Genomic DNA, 12516 nt, shown 5'->3' on the forward strand with positions numbered 1-12516 from the left:
GGGGGGGGGGGGGTGAGCTGCTGCGGAAGTGCCAAGCCCACTTTTAACTGAACTGAGCATGGTGAATGGTGGAGGTGAGGAGAGGGGAGGGGGGGGGGGCAGAGATAAAGATCAGGGGAAAATAAAAGGGGTGTGCAGGGGAAGGAAGAGGGGAGGAAAGAGAGGATGGGTGAGAAGAGAAGGGGGGGGGGGCGACTGCACCTTGACACTTGCTCTCGCCGCAGCACCTGATAAGTGCAATGGAAAAACGTCTGGTTTCCTCCTGCATGTTAAGTGGTTTATATTCCCCTCCTCTCCATGCAGCCTGTAGCTACAGTCTGCTACTGTACTGACTCCACACACAGGTAATAACAGACAAAAGGAAATGACAGAAAACCAAGAGTGGGTGTGAGGGGGAATAAATAGCACATATTGTCCTCTTTTGCACTTATCTACACAAAAGATGTAATCTCTAAGTTGCTGCTGAACAGTAAAACAGGCGATTAAGACGTGTTTGTTGCCTTAAATTGATGTTTAACCATAACTACATTTTACAACTTCTACATGGAGATTCAGATGCAGAGTTTAATTTGTGCAACAGAGGATCAGATGAGAGTGGATATATATCTTTACTACCTCACGTATGTCCTGACAAGGAACTCATTCCCATGATTTGTACGTGGGTCTCTCCACTGAAAAGCATTTACAATATTCACTTTAGATAACATATGATTCCAGGCCCTGGGAGAGGGTGGCTTTCTTAGAAATGCTTTGTTAGCACTCTCCCCCTTGATAAATGATTTAGGACATGTGGCCAGAGACATCAATACAATCGCTGTTGTAATTAAAAAAAAGGTGCGCAGCAACAATATTACACAGCTTTCACTTGCCTCTCTGTCTCTCCCCTCCCCCTGACTCACCCACTCTTCCTCTCACTGAGCCCTGGAGCGCTGAAGAGATAATTCAAAAAGCACTTGCATGGAGTGAAACATGAAAAAGGGGGAAATTAAATTCTCTCTTTTCGCTCTATTGTTCTTTCATTTTCTCTTCTTTGTTACATAAATGTATAAAAGCAAGGCAAGCCAGATTCTAATTATGATTTTCACATTACTAAAAGATTTTTTTTTATATATAAAAAAAAATGAAAGAGCGGTTTCACAAACAAAGTAGACTGACTGCTCCAGCACTTTGTCAAAGTCAAAGTGCTGCAAGTGCTGCAACTTCAATAAACTTAATCTTTTCCTCCTTCTAAGCGTCCTAGTGAACACTTATATAATAAAATTACAGAAAAATGACTGTGGAGACTTTGATGTCCAAATACAGCCACTTTACCACAAAAGATATGGAAAAAAGGAGAAATCATCCAAATATTTTAATTATTATACTTTATCAACATTCACCTATTCCCTTTTTTCTGCAAAAACAGGTCTGAAATAGCAGAATTTCCTCCTGAAAGCCACTGCATCCCCTTTGTTTTGCATGAATGCAGAAGGAGGCGGTTGGTTGGCCTATCACTTGCAGCAAACCGCTTCTTTGAGAAGCTGCCAGGGACATACCACACAAACCACCAGGTCAGACGGGTGCTTATTTGGCAACCTAGCCGTGGTCAGAGATAGTTTGGTGACAGGCAACTGAGCAGGTCTATCAGAGAGAATGTAGGTGTAGTTATGGGGTTAGTGTGTGGTGGAGGGATGAGATATGGAGTCACGGTACAAGGTGTATGTTGTGTTTGGAGCGAGGTTATGCTATTTCTTGGCTTCGACTCAAGTTGTTTTGATGTAGAGAGTTGCTATCACAGCATCAAGAATTGCCAATTAAAACTTTCAATCCATGAAGTAGTTCTCGAACTCAGCACTCTTTGTGATAATGTTTGGTCAGCTTTGCTGTGCTACGGAGTAAATATCCTCCTAAGTGGCACACTATGTGCATTAAATGTGGCATTTAGCAATTAGACAGTTGCGTGAGGGAACATGGGTGAGAGGGGGAGGTTGAGAGAGATGAGTCTTACCCCAGTAGAGGGCAGTCTCTTGCCGTCAGGGTTTGGGCGCATGGGCAGGGAACTGTAGAGCCTTACTCCTCGATCTGCAGTACCGTATCTGCTCTGTAAAGGCAGAAAGAGAAAGATTTTAAATACATTTTCTTACTTTTACAGAAAACATCTCAAACACTGCAATACAATTGCAATAGCAACTGATTTGCATTAAATTTACTCCAAATTACTCAAGTTTCAAAGTAACTCAAAGTTTCATTCTCTCATACATAATGCAGAGTATCACGCAGTGTTGTTGCTTAAATTGTTTTTATGGTCCTCGATTTGTTTACCTGTTAGTTTCATAAATTTCCACCACGTCACAAAGCCTGCACATTGGCTGCCATGTTAAATCACATCAGCTCATGGTGATGTACCTCACATAATAACTGCATAAGATTGGCTCATGCAGCGGCACTAATGGCACTAAGCTCTTGTGTTTAGCCTGGGTTTCTGTGCACTGCTGCACTCTGCTAACTCCATCTTTCTATACATTACACAGCCGATAATTAGAGTGTAGTGGGTTCTAAGCCTCCCAGCTCCTCCCTGCACTTCCACATGTGGCTTTCAGCTGTAAAGCACGACCTAAAGAACTGGGGCAAATGCCCTCAGTGGTTGGGAAGCTAATGATTGTGAAAAGATGGCCCCTGCCTGGAAAGACATGGTAGCTCAGCAGGGCAGACACTGTGGCCCACAGCCACAGCATGAGTACCTTCCAGGATTCACTGCAAATCTCACCTTCTTTATCACTCTCTTTGTCTTTATCTCTCTCCACACTTCCCTACCTCACTGCACTGCTGTAACTTCTTGATTTTCTGTTGTTCTCACATTATCACTGATCTTTGCTTTCATACAGTTTTAATGTATTTCTGTCACATGATTTGCATGTGTATCAATATTACATATTACAATTGATGAAATGAGCTGTATTTTTTTGCTCAAGTTTTTGAGTCTGTATTACCTTGTGCTTTCTCATAAATATAAGAAAAACAAGATGAATTTAGATTTGGTATTGACTACAGTTGACCTTTATCAAAGTATGACATTATCTCTTGCTTTCATGATACAATCTACATTTTTGTCTTTTCAATATTCATTGTAACCTAAAAAAACAAAACAGGCCCACATGACATGCAATCACACATTCACAAACACATTAAAGAGGAGAGCTTCAGACTTCACTGTTTAACTGTACTTAACAACTGAGTAAGAGATCAACCCTGAGCTGACTGTAACTGGCCCTGCCTTTCATTTCTGATCAGTCACACAATGTAGGCGAACACACCTTCAGTGCAAAAATGACGATAGAAGGCTGCAGCTTTCACAGTGGAATAACATAAGCACATTTCTGCAGATTGTGTTTTTTGGTCTAAATGCAGAGTGATTACCACAAAGTGAAACCCACACAGGGATGTATGCAAAGGCTTGTGTAACAAACCATGCATAAAACTAATTTGAAAAATAGCAGACCCAAACAGCATGATTTATAACCTGTAAGTAACGTTCTTTATAAATCTGTTAGCAATATGCTGATGTACCACAGGGTAGGCTGTCCCACAAGGCAGAGTGAGTTCCTGCAGTGTGGGCTCTTGATCTTCTGTGCTTATTATAAAATGTAAAAACACATGAGTAGACAGCAGTGTAAATTCTGTCAATATGGTTTGCATAAAGGTGATACAGTGATATGAAATACAACGCTGCACTTCCTTGACAACCAATAATGTAAATACATGGAAATTTGCCTTTCTGTGTTTCTAAACATAAATTTGAACAAATGGTATTTTTGTAAATGATATACACTTATGTCTGAGGACTATTCTGTTGAAACATGATTCTTGGTATGAAAAAAAATATTCTGATGTGTAACCTGATTTTTGGGTCTGAGACACATCTTGCGTGACATTTCTGTTTCAGATGGTCTTGCAGAGAAGCTACTGTACACTAAATCCATCTCTCACTGGTGATTTTTTTTCCTGTGAGGCTTGTTAGTTAGCCTGCCAGAATTTCAGCTAAATGAACGCCTTGCAGAATAGCTGCTTCAACCAGCGAAGGAGCCACAGTAAGTGAATGTTTGATATTTCTCCAGTGTGCCAGGCTAATCTGGCCCGGTGGCATGCCATTACGGGGCTAATAACAGCTGTCTGCGGCCTGGAGGGGACACAAGCAGGACTGGTTGTGCTAACTGGCCCTGACAGACTCATTAGGAGTGCTGGCACCCAGAACAGCAGCAGCCAAAGTCCTCACATTTCCTTGTTGGCTCACAACGGTTTGCAAGTGCAAGAAGCATTGTTCTCAACACTTGTTCTCTGACACCTTTCTTTTGTTTTCTTGTCCTCACATCAGAGCCTTTCACCTATGTCACCTCTCTTTCACTTTTTGGGTGGCTGTGGGTTTCTGTGATATTTCTACCAAACCAGATGCTCACAGCAGTTTATCTCAACTTGATATCTTGAGTCTAACCTTGTTTTTTTTTTTTTTTTAATCTTGCACACACTCACTCTGGTTGAAACCATAATAAAGCAGAAGGCAGAGTTCACTTATTTTTGCACACTATTGTGCTCTGAAAAGTAACAGGTAAAGCTAAATAAACATACTTAAAAATGATTAACTGACCCAGGCTTTCTGACTAACTTTGGTGATCTGCAACAGGAAGAAGCAGCACCACACCAGGAAGTGGCTGGCATCCTCTGAACTTTGTGTTAGTTACTGTATCTAGGCCTGTTTGAGATGAATAGGGACTTCCCCAAGCAGACAGCAAAAGCAAACAGTGTCCTGCTGTCTGGCAGGGCCAAGCCAATCAGTGCAAGCAGGGCAGACAGACAACAAGCACAATGAACCAATGAGACTAGTCTGGATTTAGAGCCATTAACAATAGAGGGTGGGATATACATTCTAGTTCAACTCCTGCATTGTAAACCTTTTATGTCTCCATAGAGATTCACGTGATACTGATTATTTAAATGCACATCACAGTTACAGACTGTGAGAAGTACAAAGTCAGCAAAACTAAAGCATGATGCAACAAATTACAAGAACTAAGTGAAATCTGTTTGAACACATTATTTAATCAAGGCCAAATGATTCATCAGTAGGCTGATGTTATTTATTATTTCTTAGTACACACTCACATATATATATATATATATATATATATATATATATATATATATATATATAGTATTATTAGTATACTAGTATTATTATTATTACATCAGTATTATTTCTAAGTATTTATTATTCATTTGGCAAGATCAAGTTTATAGTCATATAAACACGAGTAGCAAAGAAAAAAGAAAATTGCAGCAGATTTTTTTCCCCCACATTTTACTTTTCCCAGTTTTATAATAAAATACATGGGATTGACTTGTTTTCATTAATAGTTGAAACTTAGTCCTACAGTTAATAACTTATTAATGTTACTATCATCAGTGGGGTTTATTGTTCAGCTGTGAAAACTCATTCCATAAAGTTAGCAAAGACAGTGTCTCCATGCAAACACATACACACATAAAAAGAAAAGTGTGAGGGGAAAAAATGGCTAACAAGCTGTTATGAGATTTTTATTACTCTCACTATCCAACAAAATCTAGGATCTTAGGCTCTATTCTCTTATAAACATTAATTATGTTAACAGTATATTTTCTACAAATCAGCAGCTTGCTACAAGCTCAGCAGGCGCTGCAATACATTTTCTCATTAGTTATCAACACTGGAGTTCCCTTTTTATAGGCTGGGCACTGTAAAGCCAAAGGCACAGCTGTGGGGGTATAGTTACCTTCTGTAATGTTAGCTGTTGCATGTTATATTATTTACACAGATCTGGACTTAATGGAACACATGTGCGTCTGAAACCGACATTCTTCCCAGATTAGCTGAAAGGCTGCAGACATCACACTATAGCGATGAGAGGAATGTAAGGCCAAGACAGGCTTATAGGGGAACACTATCACTCATCTAAAGTATACAGTACAGTGTTCTCAGTGTATGCACACACACACAAAAAACACAGTCATGCACGTACACAGTTTTTATTTATATATTATGGGGACAGAGCAACATCCTGTCTCAGTGCTACAAACCAAACAATGCATGCTGACATCAGAAAATTAGTATTACAAAACATTACCCTTATTCCAAAGAGTTACTTTTGCAATGTTCACCCCTCTTAAAATTGTTGTTTCTGATATCTTACAAAAAAAACAACACATGAACTCTGCTACACAGACATAATATCAGTCGATTTTCAAGCCATGGTGGTCTAACAGTCAATAACAGACTATGAATCACTTTTTCAGTGGTTTATAGAGACTTTAGTCTGAGACAAACACAGCTGCACGCTGCAACATTGGTTTGCATATTGCATTGTGATGAATCACTTTCCTTTATACATTTTGAAATATATGTAATATCTATCTAATCTGAGAGATAACACAAGATATTTCAACACGTTTTACACCTGTGATTTTCACACTTAGTTTTGGCATTATACATACATATGTATATATATATATATATATTCTAATCCTACAACAATTTTCATGGCACCCGCTTCTGATTTTTAAACTCCTCAACTTTATGCAACTGATTGCAGTGACTGGGGAGGGATTAACTCACATCTTTTGATGTTCATTTATCCACAGTATCTCAGCTACCATCTGTGTGTTCTAGCCAATAGACCTTGAAGACATTAAAGTGCTGTTTAATTCAAAGTGAGTTACATATCAAACTATACCAGAAACTATACTACAATAAAGACACACAAATTAATAAATGGCTTAAGGTCCTGGCAAACAAATGTGAAAAAAGCACAATGATGCTTTTAAGACGTCCCGTGTATTTCTTCACAACAGTTGTTTTTTAAAGTTTTTGTTGAGAATTAACTTGATGAAAAACTAGTTGTACTCTGTTTGATCTTCTGTAAATACCTTTATGTATTTCAAAGAACTGACCTGAGAAAGAAGCAACTATTTGCATGTGAAAGAGATGTCAACCAAGGCCTAAGCAGCTCGACCATATCCTAGACAAGAGGTCAGGGACCACCTCTCTCTGGACACCGGTGACACTCAAACAACTGATCATGCTGCTGAGAATTTTGGATCAACACCAGTATTTCAGCCGCAGCTATTTATAGCTAAGTGCCACTTTTCTGTCTATTTACTCCAAGTGCAAACATGTCAGTTTGTATGTGCATACATCCATAAGCCTGCATCTCTATGGTGAGTGATTATATAACAATAATTTCATTTCAAATTTAATTCAACGCAGCTTTCTTTTCATATCATATTCCCATCCTCTCTTGTCCTCTTCTGTTTGCTTGTAATTGTGGATCCTCTGTACAGCTTCCACTCTTTCTCTTGTTGCTGTATCTTGTGTTTACATTTCTCCAATAGTTTCAGTTCCATAAGTCAACACAGATCATAGTTTACACTGGGGCACAATAAATCAGCTGGAGACATTGGAGATACTCCACATTTCCCTCTTTCTATTTGTATATCTATCTGCTTATTCATCTTTCTTGTTATATGATAGATTTCATCATTTCTACTTCATTTCCAGTTCACTCTTTATGCATTTTATGAAATAAATATGCTGTGTTAACATTCAAGCACATGTTGAACACTGAAAAGATTTCTATGAAAGTGATGAGGAGGTTGATTTTGTCTAAATACTCTATTTTGAGTTATTCTGAGTAAACAACACTGAACTTTAGCCAGAGTAACTTTTACCATATCACATAGATGAGTGAAAATGTTGTGATTTCAATGTCAAATATGATTAAAAGTGAAAGTCTAGGTTTTGTGCGCAGCACAGTTAAGGTTTTTAGCTCTGTGCTGTTTTCTCAAACTTTTATGAAATTGTTTTGCTTTCGTTTCTGTTCTACATTTCCTTCTTTTTCTTTTTGACTTGACTTTGTGTTCCCAGTCATGGAGGACTGTGATACAAAATAGATTCTGTATCTACTGAACAACAATGTAGAGCTTGGCTGCATGTTTTCAGGTGTGATAGGAAATTCAACAGCACAGATACTACATACAGTCCACTGTGTGGATTAGTGGGGGGATTACACTACCTCCATAAAAGGTTAGAGATGTTAACAAAGATTTTACCTTCAGTCAGAGTTTCAGGACAGTTTAATGACAATCAAAGTGCCAAAATTAAAAAGAAAAAATTAAAATCCAAGTACAGAGTAATCCAGCTTAATCTACATTAGAGTAAACCTGAATTTAAGAGATGAGCTATCATTTATGAATTATGTCTCTTATTTATATCAAAGGCAGTTTCAAAGTGGCTGAAATGACTTTTTTAACAATACAGCCCTTGGCAAGGATAACATGTACTGGAATAACTCCTGATGGGAGAAATGAGCTTGCTCTCTTTTCAGTCACCTTCTCTCTCACACTCACACACCTGCCCTTTGCATTACATCTGACACAAACGCAAGGAAGATGGAGTGTATTAATAAAGTACAGGCAATGCCCTTGCTCTCTCCGATACAGAAAGGAGGAAAAAAACTTTTCATTTTCTTTTGACTCTTTTTTTTCACTCAAAACCTGTCATCTTTATAAGGCTGTTTTCTGACAACAACACAACATGTTACCATAGTACAACTTACCACCAACAGCTGACGAGCAGAGACAGCACCTCTGCTGTGCTCTGGACACATGTAGTGTGCTATATGTGCTATAGGCAGAAAACAGATGGCTGAAAGAAGCTTTAGCTAATACAAAAATAGGGGATTTATAAGTCTCTTACTGTCTTTTTTTATGAGCCATACATGCAAAGGCAAAGAAAGAAAGAAGCTGGACAGAACAATTCTTTAACAAATTGGATTGCTGAGGAGAGCACAGACTCACAACTGTTGTATCAGTCATTCAGTAATAAAATCTGCAACTTCTCAAGGTTCAAATAAAAGGACTGTGCCAAAATAATGTGTCATTGCAGTAATACTCATGGTAAGTCTGGGAAAACAGTGCTGAAATGTTTGGCTGATTAAGCAATTTGACTGTTAAAGACATAATCCAATAAATGCAGTGATGTGGGATTGACTCACGTTGCCCACTTGCTCCCTTTACAAAACATTAAATTAATTGTCAACATTTTATTTAAAGAAAAAAAATCCTAACACTCAGACATTAAAATCAATTAAAAACACACTCTAGCAGTTATCAATCTTTTTTGCAGTGTTTTTGTGGGTAAAATTAAACTCCTCATTCAGTGAATGGGAATTTATGAATATGTTAATCTAACTCAATTCACATCTCCTCCCACCATGAATTTAGAAGCTAGCACAAACTACAAGGAGTTAGCTAGGGGCTAGCTGCTACTAGCAGTCATTCCTCAAGTGGCTAATGACTGCTTCTGAGTCCCAGCAGACAGCGACCAGAGCCGAACCACTTCGGCTCAATCTTTCTTGGCCTGAGAAGTGGCCACAAGCCCCTGCTAGACCCAAGCTAACTTGTCCTCGTAGCTTATTCTCATTTCATCAGTTACACACAGCATGTGCAAAATAACCTGTCACTATGTGATATGAGTTTCTGCTTGATGTGAGATGCACATGTTAAGATAATATTTTGGCATGCGAATTAACTCTCATGCCTTACATACCCAGCACAACTATAGAAAATAGATAAAGAAAAGCTTTTTCAGCTGCTGATGTGCGTTATTGCCATGCATTTGGTTTCCAAAATTGATTATAACTCTCCTAATTCTTAACCAATTTTCATTCAATTTTGTTTGTATAATAAATTTTATAAATTGGTGGTCATGCTCATTGCTATTTCGTGCATATTGCATATTTACCAAGTAAATAGCTACAGCTTTGGTTCAAATCCATTACCAACATTTATTCAGCGCTGCAGCCTCTCTGAGTTCCTCCAAATATGTACTATGTGATTGCTTGATAATTTATCAATAGACTGACCTAATTTTGGTAGGAGCCAATTAATCCAAACACCCAAATATACATTATAAGCCCACTTCTCTAGGCTGAACAAATGCCATCAGCTTTCAATAACTGACCTCGCCTTTCTAAGGCTGTAGGTGGAGCTCTGCAGACTCAAAGCAGAAATCTTGATAGCTGAAACTCATGATAGTTCTTGTTACATGTTAAAAAAATATCTTACGGACATGTTGACAAGGTTTTAACCTTCTTTAAGGGAGACTTAAAATACCATTTGATTTCCATCATAAGATTTTCATCACTTTGATTTACCTCTTTTAAAATTTGACACCATCATAAATTCCAAAACATTACACATTAGTTATGGTGCTGATTTTTTTTCAGCTTTCTTTGCATTACTATTTATTCTTAAACACAACACTAGAAACAACACCTTGTATTTACTATTTAAACACTCGATACAGTGGAGTAGGCTACTGAAGTTTAACTTGAAACAGAAAAAGCATATAGAGCCTCTAAAAAAGGTACTTTTAATATAAACATCATCACAGTGCAGCAATTCTCTGTATAGATGCAACTCCTTTATAAGATTTGAGCTGCAAATGTAGTTAGTATCTATGTTTGGCAATCTTGTAAAACAATTCACCTTTAAAAAAGATACTTAGGAGCCAAATCACAGAGAAACAAATGGAGAGCATGAGAGGGGTGGGGAAGATAGGAAAAGACATTTCTGCAAAAAAGAGAGCACAGAACGTGAGTGCAACAGTAGAAGCCAGAAACAAGATAGAGGATAAATAAAAGGAGAGAGTTAGTTGAGAGTTGATATGCTGACTACAGGCAGTTGATTTGGTTTCAGAGAGCATTGTTATGGCTCTTTGAATTAATGCCTCCCAAAGAGTCCAATTGTGATTCTTGGACTGTGCTGACAGAATATTTGACAGCCGAGGGTGAGCTGCTGATCTCAGCTGAATCCTCTGTTCTCGCTGTTCGCATTTGTGCATATGTATGGTTCATAACCAACACATTCCCAAACCTATACATGTTGAGATATTATTTAACAATAAATAATTAACCAAGATGTAAACCAAATCATAAATTATGGTGAACTATGGACTAACACCCACAGATGCAAACTATGCAGGTAGATTGAGCTTAATCAAGATGGAAAAGGGTTTTTTTTCTCTCTCTCTCTCTCCCTCCATCTTCTTTTCCCTGCAGGAAACATGATGTCCCTCTGGGTTGCTGAATAAATAAAAAACACAGACAAGCCCCATACTTCATTACAGCGATGGGAAGAATAAGAGACACTCCATCAAAATAAAGCCACTGCACGGTGCTGGTCCATTCTGACAGCAGCATAACATAAAGAAAAATCATTCGTGAAAATGGAATTCACAAACTTGCATATACTGCACTTGTAGTCATCATGTTAACTACCTGAACTCTTTTAAACAATTTTATGAAATGTTTTTCAGTAAAGGTGCTATGTGAAAATATGGTAATATTTTAAACACCATTAATCATAAAAAAACAAAAGCTCTTTTCATGCTGCCTGTTCAAAGTGGTAGTGATGCACCTACAGTATGTTACAAAATACCATCCTTTATGTAAGGTACTGAGGTGCCTGAGCTGAGGTAGTCACAGAGCTGAACTGATTGCTGAACACACAGCTCTGACTAATGACACTGTTGTCACTCACATGATGTCACCGGATCGCTAGTTGGCATCGTTTCTGGTTGGGATCTAAAACAGTGTCTGATCGTCTTCGAACCTCCAACTTTCATTGTTGATTAATGAGGGATATTCTGTGTTGCCAGTATACAATTTTTAAGCACTCAGTGATACACTGTTATGCCAACTCTGGTCATTTTGACCGAAGAAAGATGAACAATAGCGGCTTACTGTAACTGGGATGTCTTTTCGTGCCTAAATGGCACAACTGCAATGTGTAAAGGGCTAATATCACCTATCATAATGTGATATCAAGTCATTAATTTAGAAAGTTACAAACTCCTCAAAGAAGATAACGTGTGTGTGTGTGTTTTCGGGGTTGGGTGATTTGATGATGTGGTAAAGTGCAGCGCTTTCAATCATTCATGTGTTCCTGAAGCGAGTTAAAAGACCAACGTGTGACAGCTTTTTCACGTCTGATTTAGTTAATAACACAACAATACTTTACTAAAACACTTTTGTCACTTCCTGGTTGGGTTTAATGATATCACTTGGATAGGGTTAGAAATCAAAACTACGCAAAACTCATTTTATTTTACAACACTATAGTTTTCCTCATGGAGACCATTTTTACAATTCACATGTGGTTACTCTCGTGACCAATAGAGGTAACATGTTTTTCAAACACGATTAAATGTCATATCAGCCTACGTGGACAAACATCCCAGAGGTCTATGAGCAGAGGGAAGTCACAAAAAAAACTTGTGGTTTGGCACTAACCATGGTAAACACACTTTCTCCAAACATTTATGTTGTGTCAGAACGCTCCACATTCTTTCTTCCAGAAAGGACAAGGAATTATTCATCAATCTGACCCTACACACCTGAGGAAGACAAACTGTTTTTCAAACTATATAAGTCCTTCTGCTATTAGGCT

The 12516-nt window shown here is 38.2% G+C and overlaps 1 protein-coding gene across 2 annotated transcripts in view; it reads right to left on the reverse strand.

The window, feature by feature from the left end:
- tox2 (TOX high mobility group box family member 2) overlaps positions 1–12516 on the reverse strand; it is a 95540-nt gene that overhangs the window by 62531 nt on the left and 20493 nt on the right. For both annotated transcript variants that reach the window (XM_072381783.1, XM_072381782.1), the window contains exon 2: positions 1988–2080. In XM_072381783.1, coding sequence (XP_072237884.1) covers positions 1988–2080 — 93 coding nt within the window. The remainder of the gene's footprint in view (positions 1–1987; positions 2081–12516) is intronic.

The sequence above is a fragment of the Leuresthes tenuis genome, unplaced genomic scaffold (genome assembly GCF_036924035.1).
Source record: "Leuresthes tenuis unplaced genomic scaffold, fLeuTen1.0.hap1 SCAF_3, whole genome shotgun sequence".
Taxonomy (NCBI): Eukaryota; Metazoa; Chordata; class Actinopteri; order Atheriniformes; family Atherinopsidae; genus Leuresthes; species Leuresthes tenuis.